Source organism: Protopterus annectens, chromosome 9.part0 (genome assembly GCF_019279795.1).
Source record: "Protopterus annectens isolate FY-2018-M chromosome 9.part0, PAN1.0, whole genome shotgun sequence".
NCBI lineage: Eukaryota > Metazoa > Chordata > Ceratodontiformes > Protopteridae > Protopterus > Protopterus annectens.
In genome coordinates this window covers 39,418,613-39,445,402 of record NC_056743.1, presented here as the reverse complement: position 1 = coordinate 39,445,402, position 26,790 = coordinate 39,418,613, and the positions used below count along the sequence as shown (strand labels likewise).

Genomic DNA, 26,790 nt, shown 5'->3' with positions numbered 1-26,790 from the left:
TGTATTGCCATTGTGCTGTAACTCAGAGCAGATCTGAGACTTCCCATGTAGATTCTTAACATAGCTATAGAATGCCTTGTGGTTGTCTTTAGAATCTGCAGCAATTTTGTTTTAATAACAGGCTTTAGATGATTTGATAAGGGATCTCAGTTTTTTGCTGAGGCTAACAAGGGAGGTTTTCCAGCCTTGGAATTTCACTCTCTTTTGCAACAGTTTAACAGTTTTTTTCTTCTGTTGTAGAGTTTGTTAAGGGTAGGGGTCCACCAGATTGGCTTCCTGTTTTTGGAGGAGAGTGTCTTGGCTCTGTTTGGTATGGCCTTGTTCCATGCACTTGTGTATGTGTTCATACAGTGCATCGGTGTATGATTCAGCATTCATACACCTATTTTCCATTTACTTGGGCATCGTGAAGTTTGCCACCTCTGTTTTTAGAAGCCCAAAGTTGGTTTTGGAGAAGTTTTTTACAGTGGTTTTCTTTAATGGAGGTGTAGGTGGGATGTGGATGTCCATGGTGATATGTCTGTGGTCAGATCTGACCAGGGAGGAATTGATTTCAGGTGTAGAGCAACTGTCACCCATGTTGGTAATGACCAGGTCAAGGATGTTTCTACCCCTGGTGGGGGTAAGCATGAGTTGGTCTAGGACACTGGAATTAATGAATTCCAGAAAACATTGAGCTAGTGTGTTGGTACTTGAGTAATTTTCCCAATTAATGGAAGGGTAGGTAAAAATCTCCTAGTATAAGGGTATTGGATTGTACCCTAATATTTTCCAGTGTGTTTAGGAATGTGGAGTGGAACTCTTGGGACATGGTGAGGATATGTAACAAGCTACAACCTGGATTGTAGTTTTACCCAGTGTTAGCTGTACCTGAAGCATCTCAGATGCATTATGTTGGGCTGTTTGTCTGGAGGTGTGCATATCTTTTATGAATATGGAGACACCTCTGCCTTTAGTGCTTTGGTCTGGATTAGGGGGCCGAAAGGTGTGGTAAGAATTATAGCCTGGTAATGCTGGGGTGCTCTCCTGAGCCTTGAACCATGTCTTGGTCACTTCACAGATGTTTTCCATTTTTAGGAGTGCTTTGAGCAAATGCATTTTGAGATTTAGGCTTCTAGCATGGAGTAGCATAATCCTCAGATTTTGTTTGCTTGTGACTGTTACAGAGATAATTTTGTCTTCAGGACATTGCCTAAAAAATGGCACTATAGGGGCAGCAAGAGCTTTGGACAGTATCCAGAATCCCAGGGGTGACAGGTGCAGGCCATCTCTGGAAAAGCATCGAGGTCAGTCGATCATGTCATCCCAGGCAGACAGATACTGGATCCCCTTTGAATGAAACCAGAAACTTAGCCAATTGTTAAAGTCAGTCATTTCCGTTTATACTGTGATATCATTCTAGGTAATGGTAGGATGCTACTCAGAGCCAGGGTCATACCTGCCTGGGCTAAAAGATTGGAAAGCTGCTCTACGTCTCTTTTCATGTAGTCCAAGGAAGTACATCCTAGGTCATTCACACCAACATGGTCAATGACTGAGTCATATTTGTACTTGTTATGGAGTGACCTGAGTGCATGCGTTATGTGGCAGATCCTGGCATGTAACAGCCAGCTGACCGTAACTTTCTTCTTATTTAGCCTGGTGAGTGGGACATCAGTGTACCTTACTATTGAGTCACCTATGACTAGTGTTTTGGGTAAGTTGTTTTTCCTTAGGGGCTTTGGTTGTGTGGCACACTATTTGTGTAAGCTATGTGTTACATGGTTTGTGCTGGGATGTGGTGGCTGCTTGCATTTCTGCCTCAGAGTCTCTGTTGTTTAGGCAGATTTTTATTGAGATCCTCCGCAAAGTTAGGTGTGTGCTTTGTGTTTCTATGTGAGGGCTGTGGTGGTGTATATACTGGTGGGCTATGTGTCAAATGTGGTGTTATGCAGGTGTTAACCTTCTCCTCCTGACTGGCTGATTCGGTCTTGTTTGAAGAGTGCTTGGCCTCCAGTTTGGCTATATATGTGCATCTCTCACAGGTCATAGTGTTGTGGGGTAGGAAGATACAAGTGTACATGAGGCAGTTGCTACATTGGCTCAGGATGCCCAAGTTCACCAGGTTGATAGAAGAAAGCACAGGGAACAGACCTTTAGACATGCCTGGTTTAATGCCCAGTATAATTAAGTACTGGACCTGTTATCTTATTCTCCTTTGTGGAGAGTTTTAGTGCAGGAAGCAGTATATATGCTAAATGTTACAGTTAGTTTTGAGCAAGTGCTGATCTTAAATTAACTAGTTTGAGTGCAGAAGTGTGAAAGCTAGCAAGATCTAAGGGAAATTTTGAAGAGCAGACTTTCTGGCTTTGGTAATAGTTTACCCTAGCTTAGCGGTGCTGCGTGATGTGCAAACCCATACAAACGTGGATTTTTAAGTCAGAAAGTTGAAAGAGATAGAAAGCAGCCCAAAACAGCCAATTATGTACAATTTCTGAGCTGGAAACCACTCCTCAAGCACTAGATAGATTGATTAGTGCTTACCCCACTGATAAGCAAAAAGACTTCCACAGAAAACCTAGACAACTCAGAAACTCAAAATACAGTCCTGGAATCAGCAAATCTGATATCTGGACTATTCTAACTAGAGAAAATGAAGGGAAACTGGCACTTTACTGGGCAAAGAAGTATAAATGAAATGTGGTGATATTCTTTAGCACCTATGGCTTGTGTGTAAATACTGGAACAATTATAATTAGGTGCAATGTGTTAAATATAAAACCAAGAACCAAAGTACAATAACGCATTAAAAACTCCACATTTGAATGAATCATTTTTAAGTGCTTTTGTCGCTCTGATGGGGACTCCTCTGATGTAGACTTCAGAATACTGAAAATACTGGGACAAGACAAAGGAGTTGAATGGCAGTGTGACTCCATCATAAGCAAACCAACACAAACATCTAAACTTTCCATTTAAGAATACATTACTGACATTTTTTCAAGGTTCACAATAATTTATACATTTTTCCTTTATTACTGTAGTTTTCTTTTTTCATTTTTTGAAAAACAAAGGTATTAAATTCCTTCATAGTCTCTTCCTTACAATCAGGCAAAACTGAAGTTCTGGATAAAATATTTCAAGCTTTTTTTTTTTTTTGCATAGACAGAATTCCGGGGGGGTTAAAGCTGGTCAATTGTTTTCTCAAAAAAAGTCTAAGGGCATTTAAAGTGTTATGCTTGTTAAAAATGTAGTGATGACTGTCATTTGAAAAAGAAAACTAATTTTGGACAGACAGTTGTATTTTTTCACTGCAGAGCAGCAAACAAGTTGAAAACAAACTTTCTAAAATTCTGACACCATGTAATATTTATAATGTCTGTTAGAGTGCTCAACAAAGATATGCACACACTGTAAATATGTGGCCACTTTGAGGCCTACACTACAATTTATGCATTCCACTTCCTGATATTTAAAGGTGTGCATCTCACTCTGTTATACTACTGTCTGCACTCTTCATTTCTGGGTTATGTGACTATAAGAGATTTTCATCCATGATGAGTGAAAAATAACAGAAGGACTTGCAAAGTTGTTTAATATGACTATGAAAAGCATGCTCCCTATGAGGCCATTTATCTTCAGCACTGAAAGCAATAGTGAAAACAGTAACATGAACCATAAAAATTCAGACTGAGAACAATAACAAAATGTTTTATTTTATGATCATCACTCGGCAGAGATGTTTTATGTTTTAAGCATCTTCGCAAAATAATACAATTGTATATATCTAAGGCCATGAAAAGAACTCATTAACCAGGAAAACAACTGTTTGTATTAAATGTGTAATAATAACAATCCTAGCACAAAAATGATGACCCTCTACAAGTTACATGTACACTTTAGAGTTTATCTTTGTCACTGAGAAAGAAAATATTTTGATTAATGTGACTCAGCTTGTAAGACTATGGCATGAGACACTGAATGTAAAATGGTGGGCATTTATTTCATGAGGGATGTATATGCTGTTGTACATTTTATTACCACAAGTAATTCTACAGGGATACTACCTGTAGTGCTAGAATGACAAAGTGTACAGGGGAACAGGAAGATGCACAAGTTATTTTTAAACAAATTCAGTGAAACCAGCCTACCGTGGTTGGGATTTGTTGCTCCAGAAGCTATAACTTGGCTAGTGCTTATGACATATCAACAGTCAAAAAAGAAATGCATAGTTTCCAGAACTGATGAGATAAAAGATATATGATTTTTGGGGAGCGCTACAGAATCCTGAAAGCCCAAAATCCTGAAGACCAAAATCTTGAGACCAAAATCCTGAAAACACACAGGATACCAACACTTACTATATTCCAGTACAAGTACATACAGAAACATATTACTCTTCAACTATATGCAGGGGGGCAAGCCCCCCCTGCACCCCCACACCCCCCTGCTACTTAAATATATCAACTCCAAGATTGCACTTAAGTGTTTCTGTATGTACTTGTACTGGAATATAGTAAGTGTTGGTATCCTGTGTGTTTTCAGGATTTTGAGTTTTCAGTATTTTGGGCTTTCAGGATTCTGTAGTGCTCCCGATTGTTGATAGATGCTTAATATTAATTGTGGAAGAGGAGATGATGAATGATGTGACATGTGTCTGCTGGTCTGTGTTAACCAGTTGATTTCCTTGGTACCAGCACATGTCCACTAGTTATTACATTAGACTATGAGCACAGAGTGCGGGGTATCTTTTCAATGTCACCATTACCCATACTGCCCCAGTTTTGTGCCTATAATGGCAGGCTTTTTTTCCTGGTTCCAGGGTCTATTTGCCTTCATATTAAGAAGGTTAAGTTTTTGTGCTTGATTGCAATGTGAAGCTAAAGGTGACCTTGCTACAGGGGAGCTAAAGGTGACCTTGCTACAGGGGAGCTAAAGGTGACCTTGCTACAGGGGAGCTAAAGGTGACCTTGCTACAGGGGAGCTAAAGGTGACCTTGCTACAGGGGAAGCAGCACAGGATGGTTGTTTCCTTTGACAGCCTTAGGAATTCAAAGAAAAATAAGTTTTCAGAACACATGGAAACAGCAAAGGACTAACAAGATTCCTGAAAATGAAAAAAATGGAGAACAAAATGACCTTAGTTTTCTTACTCAGCATGTATAATTAAAGAGTCAGTATGTAGTTTATCTGACAAGACTTCCTGCTGTCCCTATATATGAAAATCATTCAGAAGAACCTCCTTGTACTGTAAGCATGTAATGTGAGATAGGGATTTACAACAAAAAAGACCACTCAGCACATAACAGAAGTGCAATTACCTTTTATAAAGAAGATATGCTAGCACAGTGGGTTAATATATTGCGCTGAATAACACTACTAGTTAGCATGGCATTTAAAGAGCATGTACTGAAGAATTTCTACAGCCCCAAGGATGGCTTTATCTGTCATGATAAACATTCATTACTGCAGATCACTCATTGCTCTCCAGGTTTACCGTAGCTCCATACCCCATTCTTTTTGGGCCAAAGTTCTTTGCATAGCACACTACAAAAAAGTAAAGAAAAAAATACTTGTAAATAAATAAAGTTAAATTATTTGATTTAACATATGTCAAAAAACAAACCAATCATACCACCTTTCAGTTTGCACTACAAATTGTTAACTTCTTGTAACAGTGCAAAAGTTAACAGAAGTTTTCAAAAAAGTTGACTTGGACTAGATTCCTGGGTAACATTTGTGTAATAGATACCCTACCTCCCCTATTTAAATTACTGGAAAATCTAATCTCATTCAGATCAACAGATGTCTCCTAAACACATATCTAATTTTGAAAAATTCAGACAACTTTAGTGTAGATGTAACATAATCATTCCTTACTTAAAATTTCACAAATGATGCAGCAGTTATCATGAAATGAGTAAATTAAATATGTGCTATATCTTTTAATGTTTAAAATGTACACACTCGTGAATTATGATACACTACTTCACAAACTCATACTAGTTTATCTAACTGTGCCCTGAAGTGGCAAAAATGCTACCTTTCTAACAGATGACAATACTAGCTTTGATAATGATTTTGTGCCCCTACTCATGGTCCCCAAGGTACCACTCCTTCCTCAGCCCCATGTTTCTTACTACATGTCAGTAATATTTCTCTTAGAAATAATCATGGCTTCATGAAACATATCTACTTGATATAACGTACTTGGCACGGTACCAGTCTGAAGTGTGAGTTCCTCATGAGTGACACTCCAATGTACAATCATAAATGCATAGTGAAGCAAACGCAGGCAGGAAGTAATAAATCCACACAGTTTATTTAGAGGAATAAGCGCTTTCGTCCCAAAGAGTTAATTTATCAGGAACTTCATCAGAAACAGTATAGATTCATCCTACACCAAATTTATGTAAGCAAAAGATGACATCATATCCTGTCTTGGAGCCCAAATGTATAAACACACCTCCTAATATAAGTATATGAATATGCATATACATACTATATTAGTATCAAGAAATTAAGAATGGGGGGGCGTGGCTAGGATGCTGAACTGATAGCTGCACTTCATTTCAGCTATCTTACCTCAATACAATTTCTGACAGGAATTTTACAAAATAATATTTAATTTGAAGAAATTTTTATTACTAACTTATTTCTAATAACTCTGAGCATCTATAAGAAAAATTTTATTGTCAGAACTTGAATAATTCCTGTCAAATTAATTACTGGAAAATCAGCACCAATATCAGCTTTACAGCAAGAGTCATCTAAGGAATACAGCACAAGACTCTTCTTTCAAAAAAGACCTGCAGTCTCTCATTACAAATATACAGGAACTTACAATAAAAATCGACAAGATGGACAATAAAATAGATACTTTTAAAGAAAAGTGCTCACAACAACTGGAACTGCTTCAAGAAATGTTTACACAGCAGAAAGGACAGATATCACTTATTGAACAGTCATTAAGTTACATTGACACTAGAGTCCAAATAGAGGAACAACAAACTGAATTCTTACTGCAACAGAATACATATTTACTAGAAAAGCTTGGTGATATGGAAAATCGAACAAGAAGAAATAATATTAGAATATATGGTCTACCAGAAAAATCTGAAGGGGGACAATATGATAAACTTTCTTACCACCTGGATACCAGATGTAACAAAAATACCTGAAGCTCTTTCATATGGTATAGAACGGGCACATAGATCACTAGCAGCTTCTGGAAATGCTTCTTCTCCGGTAAGAACAAGCCGAGATCTATAATTGTGAGACTTTTTTCTACACAAGATAAAGATCTTATATTAAGAAATGCTTGGGCAAATTCTCCCATCAAATACAATGATTCATTAATAAGATTTGACAATGATTATTCTACAAAGGTGGTTTCAAAAAGAAAATAATTTCTACCAATAAAAAAAACATTGAAGAAAAAGCAACTGAAAGTCCATCTTTTATTCCCAGCAAGACTGAAAGTTTTTCTACCAAATGGAATAAAAATCTTTGAAACAGTAGATTCAGCAATAAAATACCTTACCAACAACAACATCCTAACACATGAAGAATCTATGGACTGGACAATAAGTACACCGAAGAGAAATGCTGAAGTAAATAATTGGAAAACTGTTGTGCAAAAGAAAAAAAAACTAAAGGACAAATAATCTTACATATGTTATATTCTGTAAAAATCTAAATAATAATACTAACAACAAAAGAAAAGTTCTTACTATCTTCAAGTTACACCAAAACAGGTACTGTTTTCAATTATATTTTAAATGTCAAAATTAGCATAAATGTAAATACATTTATCTCAAATCACATCAATATACTAAGCATAATTTAAACATTACTCTATTTTTCATTATTATCCATCTATTATTTTCATATTCTTAATCAGAGTAATCAATGCATAATAATGTTCCCAAAATAGTTATTTATTTATTTGTTTATTTTCTCTCTTTGTGTTTTGTTGTTTTTATTTTTTCTCTTCTTTTTATAAAATCTTCATTAACTTATAATATTTTAATCAGTATATGGTTATATTGCTTAATAGGTATAATAGTGACTGCTATATAACTTATTATCAGTTACATCCCTGACAGCATTACTTTTTATAAGTTAAAAGTGTCCCTGTTTGGATAAACGCTAATGCTGGGCAGAAATGTGTTGCTTTTGAAATTATTTCAGTTAGGATGTATCATAAGACTACTTTAAATAAGCTTAAAAGATGTTCTGCCTTTGACCCATATGCACATACTGACATAGTCCAGTGAAAAAATATGTCTTAAGTGATATTTTGAGGCTATAAGTCAGGTGTGTTGTGACATCCGGAGTTGAAAGATGCTTGTGACTAGCTTAGATATCCTGTTGTCTTTTATTTTGTAGAGAAATAAGGCATAGCATGTTTAAAATGCAAAGTTTGATAGTTGTGAACACTACTTCGCAAACTAGAGTGCTCGCGTGCATACTACATGAAGTTTGTCACCAAGTAAGAGAAGGGAAAAGAAAAAAGAAAAAACACATACCTTTTCCCGCTTGGTTCTCGAGACAATTTAACAGCCACAAACATCACTAGAAACTTGAGTTACTTATTGCTTGTCGCATTTACTTGTGTACGTCATCCCCTGATTCTTTCTAATTGACGTCTAGTCAGAAAATAAACTAGGTTCACATTTAAAGATACAGAAACCTAAATCCCTTCTAAGGAAACGTAAATAATATAAAAGGTTCATATAAATATACACAGATATATAATTTTGAAGCACTTTCAGTTTATGGCTACTGATGTCTTTTAGCACCTTGATAGATAAGGACATATATCTGATTGTCTTTCTGTCAGTTTAGATTTCCATCTAAACTTCCATGGTCTATCATTGAGAAAGGGTCTTGTACCTGAAAGCTTTGAGTTTAGATTTCCAGTCATTTTAGCTATCCCTTACTATGTTTTATACAGCAGAGTTTAAAGAGCAGAAATTAATCATCAGCAAATAAAATCACTGCTGTTTTACAAATTGTCTAAAGCAACTAGTAAATGTCAAGCAACGGACAGGTTTATTTAAGGAAAATTGCCATTTCCCACACTGGTGCTCCTACAAAATACTACTAATGTCCTGCTACCAAAATATGCCCTCAAGTGGACAAATGGGATGCAACAAGAAGGTTAAATGTACATTTAGCAAATCAAGAATTTAAATAACAGTATAATATACTAGATAGAGAAAGTAGAAGCAATAATTATATAAACAAATATAATAAGTAACATAACAACAGTGGATTTAACCCAGTGTGTCAATTATACAATATTTATATCCCATATAGCTTTGAACTTTGTCGAAGCATCTGTGTTCTACACACATATTGTATTAAATCTAATTTGAGTAGAAGAGGGAGAGGCTTAGCCCACACCCTAATTTATTACTAAGTTACCATGCATTATGAACATACATTGTGGCAGGTACTCAGCGAGCTATCCATCCTTAGATGGCTCATGCTGTTCCCGTTTGCTCATCTGAATAATGACTGTGGCTGTACTCTTCTTATTATATTACCTGGCTGTGGCTTCACCTTTCTTATAATATTACCTGGCTTTTTACATTATCAAGAATGACACAATACTAGTGTATGTGGGTATATCATGTTACTGTTAGTGTAAACAAAAATGCTTGACAATGCAATTGTAATTCTTAAACCTTTCTGCAGACAAATGTATTGTCTAGCAGTTGAGTGCCTGATTGTTCCTAATTAGCAGACCTGTATTTTCATGTTCCAATATGACTGCATGAAAAGATTCCAATATTAGTCTGCAAGTTTAGTAAGCCGTAAATTCATTGGGGATTAATTTGAGGGGACACTTATATTATAGCTAAAGCATTTGACATTTGATAAATGTATCCTCTCAATGATGCATTCTATCTAGTCATTAACTATAAAACAACTTTTCTGAGAAATATTGTTGTAATGCCAGTTAATGATTTGAATTTAATATTTCTATATACAGTCATAAAGCAATTACCAGGATAAATAATACTCTTGCAGTGCATGGATCACCATAGCTATCCTCTGATGTTAAAAACAAGCTTCTTAAACACCTTTTTGACATAATAAAGGTGTTATCCCATAGTTTAAATACATTTTGTCTATTTACTGCAAAATGGGTTAGGAATTTTAACCTGTAACATTTTCATACATAATAGTATAAATCTTAGCAGCTTCCATTATTTTGATATATTCTCCAGTATACTTTTATTCAGTCATAAGATTAAATTACTGGTGTTAAGTAAGTCAAAATGATATCTCCAGCACTTATTGTCAGCAGATAAACTCACTGGTTAAGTGTCAGTCTAAGCTGTAAGAGTTAATATGTGATATACATAGATGTTTGCTTTAAAAATGTGGTCAAGTGCACTGTAGTTTTACCTCTGTACTGTGTCAGTTTTGATTATACAAAGTCCCTCTGAAAGTTGATAGAAGTGTTAACAACAAAACACTCAATCAAGTAACAACATTATAAGTAGTCTCTTGGATAAGGGAGATGTCTAAATTGTGATCTTGTTGTCTCCAGCCATGGGAATTATCTTTGAAAAGCTGAAAAATGCAATCAGAGGAACATATTTAATATCTACTAAAGAAATATTAATATACTTGTACATTGTATTGCATTTCAGTTTATGTTAAACATGAAATATGATGTGATTTCAGAACTATTCATGTTTTTCTTCCAATATGACTTTGCAAATATTAATTTAAACACTGGTTTTGGGCTTGAGTAGTCTAAAACAATTGCACAACAATGGTATTGTATTGTATTATACAGTAATGTCAGTAAATAGTTTTCAACAGATGTATGAAATATACAGTTATAGATTTTAACATGATGTTTATTAATATCCTAAATTATTTTGAAATGATACTACCTTAATCAAAATATTTGTACCTTTTTGAAACCTGATTAGAAATAAGTATTATTGAATTACAATAAGATGAGTAAAGAATATATGTATATGTTTTAGCTAATTAGATTATCTTAATATATTATTCAATTATCTTTATTTAAAAACTAAGAGGATAAGAGAAACTGATCCAAATATTATTTGTGAGGTTAGAAAGTTTATTTGGTTAGATTCACTAACCAAACAAAGAGATATATTACCTCATAGTGACAGGGAATGGTTTTTAAGGTTAAGAATTGCAAGTTTGGAAGTTCTTTGTTTTTTTTTTTTATTTTATTCTATCACTTTGGTATCGCTCAGAAACATGCAAAAATCATACAAGAAAAACTTTTTGAATTCTGTATTTAAGATGGAACTAAGAATAAACAATATTTACATAAACTCACACATAAAACAAACTCAAAACTAGGAAATGAAATGTTTATCCATAAATGTTAATGGTCTAAATAACAGTAATAAAAGGAGAAGCCTATTCAAGTACATAAACTTACATAAACCACAAATAGTCTTTTTACAAGAGACACACTTATTAGATAAAGATATAAACAACTTAATTATTAATAATTACACAGTACTAATAAACTCTCAATACAAAACAAAAAAAAAGAGGAGTAGGTATACTACTTCGCAACTCAACTATAACACCTAAAATAATTACTACTCATCAAGATACATCAGGTATGTTTTGTCTAGTTTCAATAGAGTTAAATAAGAGAATCTATACGTTAGTAAATCTATATTGGATCCCAGGACTAGGATTAAAAACAGTTAAACAGCATTTTGAAGAGATAATTCATTTAACTAAGGGTAGCCTGATATTGGCAAGGGACTTCAACTGTATAATGAATGAAAAAGATACAGATTCTAAATCCAAAAGAAGAAAACAACCTATCTCTAAAGCACTATCAAAATTTATAGATACATTGTATTTAAAGGATATAAATGAATTTGCAGAACCAGACTCACTAATCTTCACATTTTATTCTCATAGATATAAAACTAACTCTAGAATTGATAGAATATATGTTGCCAATGACCTAATAACAAAAATCGACAAAGTCAAAATCATAAATTGTCCCTTATCTGATCATAATGCCATAGTCTTTGAGATAGCGCTTACACCATTTTATTCAAATCCCATTACTAGGATACCTTCCTATATCACAAAATTGACAGATTTCAAAGAATTTTATGAAGAAACAATCAAAAACTTTCTAGAAATAAATTACACAGAAGATATTTCAGAAATATATGTCTGGGATTCATTAAAAGCAGTTACATATGGGAAGATAGTATCCTGGTACATAAATAAAGGGAAGTTATGGAATAAAGATATGCTAGACTTGCAAAACAAAGCAGATACATTGAAACTGGAAATACAAAAGGGTAATGCTACTCAAGTTCAAGAACTTACACAAATCTATAAGAAGTATACAGAATTGCTACATCATAAGATTATGATTAACTTAGAAAAGATAAAAATAAACTCATACTCTACTAATTCACCACACCTGAGATACTTAACTAATAGAACAAAAAAAAATAATTAAATCTAAGCAAATAAAAGAAATATTTATTCCTAATACTAACAAAAGAGTTACGGAACTAAATGATATTTTAGAAGCATTCAGACTCCAATTTAACATTGATAATTCCATAAATACTCAAGATACACCTACTAAGGATATAAAAAAATACTTAGAAAACAATATTCATATTAAATTAACACAAGAACAAATAGACATTATAAACAAACCAATCAATATGACAGAATTAAAATCACAAATTAAAAAGCTCAAGACAAATAAAGCACCTGGCCCAGGCAATATGCTACCAGAAATGTATAAATTAATACCCAATCAAGCCATATCTCTATTATTAAAAGTATATGATATAGCCAATAAAGATTTCAATATACCACCCTCTTGGAAATATTCATTGATATCCCCAATTATCAAACCAGTTAAAGATGAGAAGCAGTGTTCCTCATATAGGCCAATATCATTACTCAATATAGACTATAAGATGTTTATGGCTATATACGCAGATAGGATCAAGCACTTTCTTCCTTTCTTAATTCACAAAGATCAAACAGGTTTTATTAAAGGAAGAAATACTTCAGATAATATTAAAAGAATACTGACATTAATAGATTATAGCAAACATAAAGTCTTAGATTTAAATGTAATCTCATTAGATATTAATAAAGCTTTTGATTCGGTTAACTGGAAATTTCTTTCACTAGTTTTAAAAGAATATAACTTTCCTTCTAATTTTAATAATCTTATCCAAATACTATATGAAAAATCTACTGCATATGTTAAACTGGGATCATATAGATCAGGCCCTATAACAATCAAAAAGGGAACTAAACAAGGTTGCCCTTTATCACCATTATTATTTGCATTACTCATAGAACCCTTTGCAAATCAAATCAGATCAAACAATAACATAAAGGGCATTTGTATTAATAAAATGTTAAACCTTAAAATCCAACTCTTTGCTGATGACATACTATTAACTCTCTCAGATGCAAATGAGTCTTTGAATGCTCTATTTAACTCCATGAATAAATTTCAAAATATTTCAGGCTTAAAATTTAATGAAAACAAAACTAAAATTATGCCCTGTAACTGTAAAAAAAAAAAAATAATATAAACAAAAGATTTTCCAAATATATAGTAACAGAAAGTAAATTATTATATTTGGGAATAAATCTACTCAATGAATTAACAGATTCTCTAATATTTAACTATAATAAAATACTAAACAAAATAGAACAAACAATTGGTTACTGGAATAAATATATCTTTTCAACAACAGACAGATTATATCTTATTAAAATAATCATATTTCCCAAAATATTATACTTAATACAAAATTTTTCATTGCCACCTCCCAAATATATTATTCAAAGATACAATAAACTAATTTTAAATTTTCTATGGTTTCCAAATAAACCCTGTATAGCCTTAAATAAACATTTGCCAGATTGGGAAGATGGTGGAATTAATTTACCGGATATTGATTTATATATTACCTCATCTGTTATTAAAAACATAACACTATGGTTAAATAATTCATACACACCTATATGGAAACAAGCCCATGAGCAGATTTACATAGAAATCAATTATAATCACATACAAGACAACTTAACAGTAATACCATCACCCTTATATGGATGTTAAAAGATTATTTTTTTAGGGAAAAGGAATAATATTAAAAAATTGCCATCAAACTATGTAAGCTCTACACTTTCAGTGTTCAGAACATATATAAACAAAATACCAAATATTAATTCTTGGATTTTTCTTGTTTTCCCTATAGCTTTTACACCAAATATTCTAGATACATTCCAAATATCTAAAATAAATATACTTAAAGAAGAAACATTACTCTTTTGGCATCAACTTATAGAGAAAGGGAACATTCTAACAAAGGAACAGATAATTTATAATTATAATATAAATAAAGACAATTGGCTATTTTTACAAAATCTAAGGCATTTTCTTATAAATAAAATAGAACAAATGCAACCTTCAGTTAGACATGAAGCTCCAAAACTCATTGAATACCTTATTCTTATCACAAAACAGCCTTATCAGGGTACAGGTTATTTGTCTAATATCTATAAAATTGTTAAAAAAACAAAAAGCTATCATGAAAAATCATACTGGGATTATTATACTTTAATAAACAGCCATCCTCCAGTTGAAGAAGAAAAAAGTAATATTCTAAAATCTTCCAAATTTTTTACATTATCAAAATACTGGCAATTATTCACTTGGAGATATCTACACAGAAGTTTCTATACACCACATAGGTTAGCCAAAATGTATTCTATTGAAGATCAATGTTGGAGATGCCATACCAAGATAAAAGCAGATTGGCAGCATGTTTTTTATGAATGTATATGTCTCAGTATGTACTGGAAATCCATTAACTATTTTTTTCAGACTGTTTATAATGATAATTTTCAATTAACAAAGTCTTTAATTTTATTCAACTCTCCTATTCCAAACTGTGTACCAAAAAAAGACACTAAAATCCTATGGTCACTATTGGCAATTTCACGTAAAATCATAACTATACACTGGAAAAATGAAGCTTCATGTACGTTCAAGTAATTTGAGACTTTAACAACAACAGTTGCTCACATGGAAATATTAACAGTGAAGAACAGAACTAAAAGATCTACTTCTTACTATTACTCTTGGATGAAAGTACTGGAAATACTCGAAAAGATCGAAGAAGATATATCATCTTATGTTTCTAACTATATAATATAGAATTTCAATGTTATTTGCATAGACACCAATGTAAATAGTTATATAATGGTTTGAAGTTAGTAATGTTTTAGAATTGTAAATATGTTATTTATCTTTATTTCATGTAATGTTTAAGACATCTTATTTGAAATAATAAAAAAAATATTTAGTGAAAGAAATTAAGAATGTGTAAATAAAAAACAATTCTACACAAAAGGCATAAAAGCAGTATAAAATATGAAAGAATTAGAACATTTTTAAAAATACAAACATAATTAGTACAAAAAACTATCTTTTAAGAGCTTTCAATTTTAAAAGACTAGAGATAGAGACTTTCATTTAGTCATGGTATATGGAATTCAGGCACATTTGCCATATTAATTCCATTTTTTCCAAAAAATAGGGCCATGCACCACCTCTTTCTGATACAGATACAACTTCTAAAACAATAAATTTAAACATGTGTCCTGGGTTTAATGTGTCATGCTCTGCTAGTGCACTCACTTCACAACAATCTCTAATATTTTTCAGATGTTCCCCAGTCCTGTTTTTGAGTTTACTTTCTGTCTTCTCCACATAAAAACATAAACAGTTAGAACATAAAGCACAATAAACTAATTTCTCACTGTTGCAACAGCATTTATGGGGTATTTTCACTTTCATATTATTAATTGTAAAGGTATTTCCTTCAAAGATATAGGGGCAAAATTTACACCGACCACATTTATACATATATCCCCCAGTAAACAGAAGTGGTTGGTGCTCAAAGAGGGTTTTTTAAATTAGAGCCTCTTCTAAATACACATGTGGGTCTATCCCCCACAAGCTCACTAACATCCCTGTCACCACTTAATAACTTCCAGTTTTTTTGCAAGATGTTCTTAATATGAAATGCATCATTTGAAAATGTGGTGCTGAAACTGGAATGGAAGTTCTGTTGCGGCACATGTGTCGGGATATTCAAATCCAATCCACTTTTAACTGTTGAGCACTGTACAGAACCAGCAATGGTAGTATCTGTAACAGTAGATTTGGTTATAGTCTGATTAGAAGTAAAATTTAAGATCGGTAGAAAGTACCCATTCCGCCTCTTATCCATAACTTCCCCCATCAATTCATCTATTAGATTATTAGAGTACTCTCTCTTAGAAAACATGTCTTTCAAGTTCAAACATTCATTCTAAAATGACTCCCACAAAGTCACCATACGGGCTGCCCTGACAAATTGGCCTTTAACCACGATCCATTTTTGTGAGAAGGGGTGACTACTACTATAATGGAGGAAGCTATTGGAATATGTTTTTTTACAATAAATTTCTGCTAGGAACCTGTAATTTATATTGTCTTTCTTCAGTAAAATGTCCAAGTATGGAATTTCAATACCACTAATAGTGTGTGTGAACTTCAAGAATGAGGTTGTGTTATTAATATAGTGCAAGAATGGTTCAACCTAATCCCTTGGTCCCTTCCACAAAATAAATATATCATCAAGGAAATGGGTATATGTATGACAGAAAGGGAAGAATGACGGGTACATGTATGACAGAAACGGAAGAATGACGGGTACATGTATGACAGAAAGGGAAGAATGACGGGTACATGTATGACAGAAAGGGAAGAATGACGGGTACATGTATGACAGAAAGGGAAGAATGATGGGTACATGTATGACAGAAAGGGAAGAATGACGGGTACATGTATGACAGAAAGGGAAGACTGACAGGTACATGTATGACAGAAAGGGAAGAATGATGGGTACATGTATGACAGAACGCTAATATAGTGATGCTCGAATGAGAAAGGTGATTTTTAAAGGATTCGCCATTCGTCCCTTTCTGTCATACATGTACCCATCAGTCTTCCCTTTCTGTCATACATGTACCTGTCATTCTTCCCTTTCTGTCATACATGTACCCGTCATTCTTCCCTTTCTGTCATACATGTACCCGTCTTTCTTCCCTTTCTGTCATACATGTACCCGTCATTCTTCCCTTTCTGTCATACATGTACCCGTCATTCTTCCCTTTCTGTCATACATATACCCATTTCCTTGATGATATATTTATTTTGTGGAAGGGACCAAGGGATTAGGTTGAACCATTCTTGCACTATATTAATAACACAACCTCATTCTTGAAGTTCACACACAGTATTAGTGATATTGAAATTCCATACTTGGACATTTTACTGAAGAAAGACAATATAAATTACAGGTTCCTAGTGGAAATTTATTGTAAAAAAAACATATTCCAATAGCTTCCTCTACTATAGTAATAGTCACCCCTTCTCACAAAAACGGGCTGTGGTTAATGGCCAGCTTGTCAGGGCAGCCCATATGATAACCTTGTGCGAGTCATTTGAGAATGAATGTTTGAAATTGAAAGACATTTTCTAAGAGAGAGGGTACCCTAATAATCTAATAGATGAGCTGATGGGGGAAGTTATGGATAAGAGGCGGAATGGGTACTTTCTACCGATCTTAAATTCTACTTATAATCTGAATATAACCAGATCTACTGTTACAGATACTACCATTGCCAGTTCTATTCAGTGCTCAACAGTTAAAAGTGGATTGGATTTGAATATCCCGACACATGTGCCACAACAGAACTTTCATTCCAGTTTCAGCACCACATTTTCAAATGATGCATTTCATATTAAGAACATCTTGCAAAAAAATTGGAAGTTATTAAGTGGTGACAGGGATGATAGTGAGCTTGTGGGGGATAGACCCACATGTGTATTTAGAAGAAGCTCTAATTTAAAAAACCTCTTTGAGCACCAACCACTTCCGTTTACTGGGGGATATATGTATAAATGTGGTAGGTGTAAATTTTGACCCTATATCTTTGAAGGAAATACATTTACAATTAATAATACAAAGGTGAAAATACCCCAAAAATGCTGTTGTAACAGTGAGAAATTAGTTTATTGTGCTTGATGTTCTAACTGTTTATGTTTTTATGTGGGGAAGACAGAATGTAAACTCAAAAACAGGACTGGGGAACATCTGAGAAATATTGGAGATTGTTGTGAAGTGAATGCTAAAGCAAAGCATGTCACATTCAACCCAGGAAACATGTTTAAATTTATTGTTTTAGAAGTTGTATCTGTATCAGAAAGAGGTGGTGCCTGGTCCAATTTTTTGAAAAATTGGAATCAATATGGCAAATGCGCCAGAATTCCATATACTGGCCAGGTTTAAATGAAAGCCTCTCTCTCTATTCTTTTAAAATGAAAGCTCTTAAAAGATAATTTTTTGTACTAGTTATATTTGTAGTTTTAAAAATGTTCTAATTCTTTTCTAATTCTTTCATATTTTATACTGCTTTTATGCCTTTTGTGTATAATTGTTTTTTTATTTATACATTCTTAATTTTTTGATACTTATATAGTGTTTATATGCATATTCATATATTTATATTAGGGGGTGTATTTATACATTTGGGCTCCAAGACAGGATATGTCTTATACACACATAAATTTGGTGTAGGATGAATCTATACTGTTTCTGATGAAGTTCCTGATAAATTAACTGTTCGGGACGAAAGTGCTTATTCCTCTAAATAAACTGTGTGGATTTACTACTTCCTGCCTGCGTTTGCTTCACTTTGTAATTCGTGGTTTCTTTTGTTCCTGTTTGGAATAATAAATGCATGACTTGTTTCTTTTTTGCTTTAATGATTAAAATTGCTGTTATGTGAGGGGATTCACTTTTGTCTGTGATACTGCAGTGTTGAAGTTAGATTATTTATGTTGCAGGGGATACAAAAAGGTGTTAAGAGTGAAAGAAGAAGTTTTGATAGTAAGTGTTTGACTCTCAGTTCAGTAGCTGACGTTCTCATGCTGTGTGAGTGAAACTAGCTGCACCATTATTACCATATTTAAATCTTGTTTCATATTAATGATCAAATGAAAGACTTTAGAAATGCTAGGATTTAAACCTTTGCTTCAGTAAAATGTTGGGTGTCAGCATCTTTTCAGATACTTACTTATCCTGGCCTAGCACTGAAGATGTTATCACCTTTTCAGATAGTTTCTCATCCTGGCATATCACTGCAGGTGTTGTCACCTTTCAGATACTTATTTATCCTGGCATATCACTGCAAGACCTTTTCAGATACTTACTCACCCTGGAACATCACTGCAGGTGTTATCACCTTTTCAGATAGATTCTCAGCCTAGCATATCACTGCAGGTGTTATCACCCTTTCAGATACTTACTTAACCTGGCATATCACTGCAGGTGTTGTCACCTTTCAGATACTTATACTGGCATAGATTCTCATCCTAGCATATCACTGCAAGTGTTATCACCCTTTCCGATACTTACTTAACCTGGCATATCACTGCAGGTGTTGTCACCTTTCAGATACTTATACTGGCATAGATTCTCATCCTAGCATATCACTGCAAGTGTTATCACCCTTTCCGATACTTGCTCACCCTGACATATCACAGCAGGTGTTATCTCATTTTCAGATAGATTCTCATCCTGGCATATCACTGCAGGTGTTATCACCTTTTCAGATACTTGCTCACCCTGACATATCACAGCAGGTGTTATCTCATTTTCAGATAGATTCTCATCCTGGCATATCACTGCAGGTGTTATCACCTTTTCAGATAGATTCTCATCCTGGCATATCACTGCAGGTGCTATCACCCTTTCAGATACTTACTTATCCTGGCATATCACTGCAGGTGTTGTCACCTTTCAGATACTTACTTATCCTGGCATATCACTGTAGGTGTTGTCACCTTTCAGATACCTACTTATCCTGGCATATCACTGCAGGTGTTGTCACCTTTCAGATACTTACTTATCCTGTCATATCACTGCAGGTGTTATCACCCTTTCAGATACTTACTTATCCTGGCATATCACTGCAGGTGTTATCACCTTTTCAGATAGATTCTCATCCTGTCATATCACTGCAGGTGTTATCACCTTTTCAGATACTTGTTGACCCTGGCATATCACTGCAGGTGTTGTCACCTTTCAGATACTTACTTATCCTGGCATATCACTGCAGGTGTTATCACCTTTTCAGCTAGATTCTCATCCTGGCATATCACTGCAGGTGTTATCACCTTTTCAGATCAATTCTCATCCTGGCATATCACTGCAAGTGTTATCACCTTTTTAGATTGATTCTCATCCTGGCATATCACTGCAGGTGTTATCGCCTTTTCAGATACTTGCTCACCCTGGCATATCAATGCAGGTGTTATCACCTTTTCAGATAGATTCTCATCCTGGCATATCACTGCAGGTGTTATCACCTTTTCAGATAGATTCTCTTCCTGGCATATCACTGCAGTTGTTAACACCCTTTCAGATACTTACTTATCCTGGCATGTCATTGCAGGTGTTGTCACCTTTCAGATACTTACTTATACTGGCATATCACTGCAGGTGTTGTCACCTTTCAGATACTTACTTATTCTGGCATATCACTACAGGTGTTATCAGTTTTTCAGATGCTTACTCATCCTGGCCTAGCACTGCAGATGTTATCACCTTTTCAGATGCATAGACATCCTGGTATATCACTGCAGGAATTCTTATCTATTTAGTAAATGCTTAGGCACTCTTCTTGACCCTTTCTGCAGTTTAAACAGTACATTGTTAATCCATCAGAATACAGATTACATACTGGGTTTCATGCATCTGATAGCTGTAATAATTTTCCATTTTCATGGTTTAAATTTGTATTTGTAAGCGTTTTCCCACTTTATGCCTAGTACCAAAATGTATAGGTTTACTATCAGTGCATTTATACCATGGGCCTTGCGGCTATTGTAACCTATTGAATGACCTGGGAGTGGTGCTGGAAAGCTAAACAGCAAAGAGACATGTTCAGTTCCCAGAGGAAGGCAGACTCAAAACTCTGTTTCATTATGTGCTATTCTGCTTGCAGGTGAGACTGCCTAGAAGCACATGTACATGACTTAGAATTTTACCTTTCACTGAAATTTTCTAACTTTTTCTGGTGCCACTATCATTAAGTTTTAGAAGTGTGCCACCTATGTATCTATCTGGTGATCTCTGGCACAGTGCTCTAAAGGTTTTCTCCATCTGGGATGAAGAGAACTGCAGGCAGACATTCTCAACACTATACTGAGTCAGAGTATAAAGATATGCAGAAATCATATGCCTTGTTCTGTATTACAGAGAGGTCCTAGCCTTGTAGACTTGATGCAAATGTCTACTGCTTAACAGGCATAGCGTGTTCCAAAATGGTAATCAGTTAGACAGCATGATTTAATATAAATTAGTGTAAGACTAACTTTTGCAGTAGATTTCTCCATCTTTGTCAGTCACATTTGTTGATTCCAGGCTTTTTCCACAAAGGGCACAGCGGAAACAAGTTTTATGCCAAGGCTACAAGATAGAGAGAGACAAAATTAGTGATAATAATATCGTTTTGTTTTGTGATTATACACTTGTATGAACAATTCTGCATAATATACTTATGATGATCATCTATCTACGTCTCTGATATGTGGTTTTAAATTTACAAGACAGTCATATGTTCTTGTTTGTATCATCTATCATGTTCTAACCTAGCTAATCCAGTTAAGAAAGGAAAAAAGAAAAGGAAGAAGGGAGGGAGGGAGGGGGAGAGAAAATGCAAGGAAGAAAGGATTAGAATGAAAACGTTATGCCGTCGTTCAACAGGCCTTCATTCAAGGGTTACGGGAAAAGCTCAATGTTATCTGCCTGTCTATGTAGCTATCAGGATAGCTCTCTTTCTGTCTTTGTCTATGCACATACATACGCAAAAGTAAACATGCATCTGAGAACACTTGTGAGTGCATGCGCGCGCGCGCACACACACACACACACACACACACACACACACACACACACACACACACACACACACACACACACACACACACACTCACAGCATTATTGGTGTCTCAGAAGCTTATTCATGCCAAGTTATCTTACAAATGAATCAGTTTTCTTCTCAAATACCCTAATCAGGTCACACTGGCAGACTCTGAAATCTGAATTAAAAAATTGCTGATATGTTTAAAATGTATTCTATGTCTATTGCTGGTTCCCATTCAGAAGCCTGAAACATCATAAGCCTGAAAATCAAAATCCTGAAACCAAAAGCCTGAAAATTCAGAATCCTGAAAACTCAAAATCCTGAAAGCCCAAAATCCTGAAAGACCAAAATCCTGAAACTCAAAATCCTGAAAACACAAATAATGCTAATATGTCACTATAAAGACACTAATATCTACCAACTGACCCTGACCCTAACCCTAACCCTAAGGTCCATCACTATCGCACACTCACCTGACCCGCGCCCTAATCCTAACTCACTTAAACCGCCTAACCCCAATATTTGTCACTATTGCATACATGCCTAACCTGCGCCCTAACCCTAACTCACTTAAACCGCCCCTAACCCTAAAATAAAACCAACCGCACACTTACCTGACCCCAACGCATGACCTAACACCACAGGGCTAACAATAGCAAAGCCACAATGACATCAGTATGTCTATTTTGTGTTTTCAGGATTTTGAGTTTCAGGATTTTGGTCTTTCAGGATTTTGGGCTTTCAGGATTTTGAGTTTTCAGGATTCTGAATTTTCAGGCTTTTGGTTTCAGGATTTTGATTTTCAGGCTTATGATGTTTCAGGCTTCTGAATGGGAACCCTATTGCTATAGGCATGCGCAATGAAAATATTTGGCCTTAGAATGTGCAATATTTATTTTTGTAAAAGTTACAGACTGACTTTTACAAAATAAAGAGTTCTCAAATGAAAATGATCAAATAAATAGTAAAGCATAACACTAAAAGTGTACTAAACAAAACATAAAAATAATAACATGTCACTCTGTGAAAGTCAGCAACCTTTAATTAGATAACTAAATAACTAAGCACTTTCGTTCATATAGATATCAGAACTTCATCAGAGTTGAACAATATACCAAACCCCTTTTCTTGAATACAAATTTTGGTGCTAAAAACCATAAAGTAACAAACTCCATGATATTAAAAAAAAACAGGTCTATATTACGTCAAAACATTGTAATATCAAACACGAAATGAGCAACACGTCTTCATTGAAATGCATTTAAGCGATTCAATGAATACTTTACAGGGCAAAGGTGTAGTTGGCTGATGACACAGTGTTGCCCTTTTCACCCCTGCAGTGTGATCTCGGAGTTGGTATATTTAGTTAGGGTGGGGTGTGGAGGGCAGAGCCCCCCACATTGTTTGGTATAGGAGGCAAAGCCCCCCACATAGTTATGTTTGTAAGCGTGTGTTTGTGTGTGTGTGTGTGTGTGTGTGTGTGTGGGTGTGTGTGTGTGTGTGTGTGTGTGTGTGTGTGTGTATATGTGTGTGTTTGTGCAAAGAAATTCTTTCCCAGGGAAATAATTTGCTGTTTTGACAATTCACGCTGTAGTGCATTCAGTCTTTACATGTCGACGAAGAGGTGTTCGCTTAAACACCTCTGGTGTTATAATATAGACCCAAAAAGCACACCATATTACAAATTACATTAGGTTATAAAATGTATAAGGTTAATAAAATAAAGGCCAGTAAAAAATAAAATACTGAAATACTATAACTTCTATTAAATAAATCCAAAAAGTGAATTCATAAAGAAAGAGCTTTCCTTTTCAACCAACAATGAATAGAAGTGATATTGTTAATTCTGGGGACTGTAGCGTTAGGAATGATTGGCCAGTAAAGCTCCTTTAATGAATAGAAGTGATATTGTTAATTCCGGGGACTGTAGCGTTAGGAATGATTGGCCAGTAAAGCTCCTTTTCCTCTAATCAAAGCCCCAATCTGCCACCATTAATTGGGGCCGTAATCTTTTCAAATATGATAAATGAACATTTTCTAAAGTCACTGCATTGTATGCAATGTTTCTATAAAGCATTTCCAACATATACATGTTAATAGATCCTAGTCTTTAAGGGTCACTCTGTTTTTCCCACATAAAATGCAGGACATGTGGCACATAAAGACAAGTACACAACTTCTCTTGTGTTACAACTGTAACTGCCCTTAAGAAAAATTAATCTAGGAAAACCAGAAATGGAAAAATGGGTGCCCTTAAATATGTAGCCACACTGCTTATGTGCTTCACAGTGCCTCATACCTACATTCTTGGTGGAAGTCCGTTCATTTCTAAAATTGTTTTCAAGTTAAAACTAATTTTATACACAAACCTAGGACTTGAACCCAATTTTCATATTAGATCAAATGCACCAAAAATGGTAGTCCAATGGGAGCTAATCATCATCAAAGATGATGCGTATCTGTTATATTTTAACACCACAGCTTTGGAACAATTTTACTTTACTATAGCACCATCTCCATAAGATACATGTGGTTTATATCTGACATATCTCTGACTTGTTACTCAGTCCCTAAGATCTTGCAACAAGTCAGCTGAATATCTTTGATCCAAGAAAGCTTGTCTGAAAGGATGAATTTAAAAAGTTTGAGATGTAATAAGTCCATCTGAATTATGAAGCCTAACAAAGGGGGAGGGCTTGTAATAATGGATAGGTGTGATTATATTGTGAAAATGAGGGTGATTCTTACTGGCACAACTTATGAGCCCAGTTCACTGAATAAGTTGAATGGGGCTTATAGAGTAATTAGGGGTACATTGAATGATCTCATTATTGAGGGCAGTATTTTATTGAGTGAACTTAACTATTTATCAGTTCACTCCCCCATTACCCCTACTATTTTTGGGCTTCCCAAATTGCATAAAAGCATTAAACACCCCCCCCCCATGCATCCAAAAGTAGATGCTAGAGGTTCTATCACACATCCACTGGCAGATTTTCTTGATATTAAGTTGAAGGGTTATGTGATGGCAGAGCCCTTCATTTGCAAGGACTCATGAGCATTTTTGGATATATTGGATTAAGTGGCATATAAGTATGAATACATTTTTATAATGGTCGACATAAAGGATTTATATTCGGTCATCTCACATAGACTTGGTGTGGTGTGGATTTGTGACTACCTGCTTGGTAAAGTGGTCCCACAGTCGGAGATTAATTTGTATGCACACCTATTGGAAATGGTTTTGATGAATAATTTTATCCTTTTTGAGAAGGAATTGTTTCTACAAAAGGAGGGTGATGCAATGGGTTCAGCATGTGGGGGACTGTATGCTAATATTGTAATTCTTCAACGGGAGAAGGTATACTTGTTTGATTCTAGTTTTTTTCAGTACTGTCGACTATGCACAACATTTTTGGATGATTTATTTCTTTTATGGGAAGGCCCAAAAGATGAGATTGAATTATTTTTAGAATATATTAATGGGACAATGAATTTTCTGAAGTTCACCCACTGTGTGAATGAGGATAGGATCTCATTTTTGAATATTTTGCTCTGTAAGGATCAGGTTAACGGTAGGTTTATTTCTTTAATATTTAGGAAAGAAACCTACTCAAACAGTTTTCTGCACTTTCCAGTACCCACCCATATAAACAGAAGCAGCCCACCCATATAAACAGAAGCAGCCCACCCATATAAACAGGAGCAGCCCACCCATATAAACAGGAGCAGGCTGTCTTAAAAGGACAATTTGTACATGCAGCCAGAATGGTGTCAGCATTTGATTTATTTCTGGCTGAATGTGATGTATTGAAAGGTATGTTTTTAAGGTGTGGTTACCCCTACCCCCAGGTTGGTTAATGAGCTTATGCTTGAAGTTGTGAATAAAAGGGAAAATGGGTTTTATAAGCTCATTCTGGGTAATATTGTTTCCTAGGTAGGTGATGCAGGATGGGTTTATATTAGATAATCGAACTTTCAAACGTTTGACTTTCATATGGTCAACACCATATGATTGAACTTTTAAAAGTTCGAAAATCTAATAAAAAAATAAACTACACAAATAACCTACCTGAACATTTTAAGCAGGGGGGCAAGCCACCCTGAACCCCCCCATACCCCCACTCTTAAAATATACCAACTCCAAGATCGCTCTAATGTTCAGAAAAGGGAATTCTTCCTATTCTGCACTGTATGGAGATCTACATTAAAACATTTAAACTTTCAAAAATTTGATCATATGGTGTCGACCATGACAGTCAAACTTTTGAAAGTTCGATCATCTAATATAGACCCACACAGGACACTAAGGTACCCTGAATACTGGGGCCATAATTAGAGATATTCGATCTGATAATCCTATATCAGAGAATGGGGCAGTGACTGTAATAGTGATACAAATAAATAGAAAAGGGCCTTCATTTCTAAATTTAATAGCTCAAGTAGGAAAATAAATGATGTTTTGGCAAAGAACTGGCAGATGTTGAACTATGACAGGGAGATTAGAGGTAAAATTAGTGATGGACCAGTTATTATTTACTGGAGGGGTAATAATTTAAAGGATTTCTTTGAGAAAAATATTGGGTCCGTTGTAGATAGATGAAAAAATGTGTTTTTTGTTCCTATTGTGTGCACATTTTGGAGATGGGTGAAATTACAATTAATGGTTATAAATTTAAACCAGCTGGTAAGTTTTTGTGTAATATAGAGAAAGTGATGTATAGTGCTTTGCCTACGTCTA

General features: G+C 34.7%; 1 protein-coding gene across 1 annotated transcript in view; it reads right to left on the bottom strand.

Moving 5' to 3' along the window:
* Nucleotides 1-5,286: 5,286 nt before the first annotated feature.
* CSRP3 (cysteine and glycine rich protein 3) overlaps nucleotides 5,287-26,790 on the bottom strand; it is a 396,525-nt gene continuing 375,021 nt past the window's right edge. The window contains exons 5-6 of the mRNA XM_044082539.1: nucleotides 21,499-21,592; nucleotides 5,287-5,525 (exon numbers count right to left, since the gene is read on the bottom strand). Coding sequence (XP_043938474.1) covers nucleotides 5,452-5,525; nucleotides 21,499-21,592 — 168 coding nt within the window. The 3' untranslated portion in view covers nucleotides 5,287-5,451. The remainder of the gene's footprint in view (nucleotides 5,526-21,498; nucleotides 21,593-26,790) is intronic.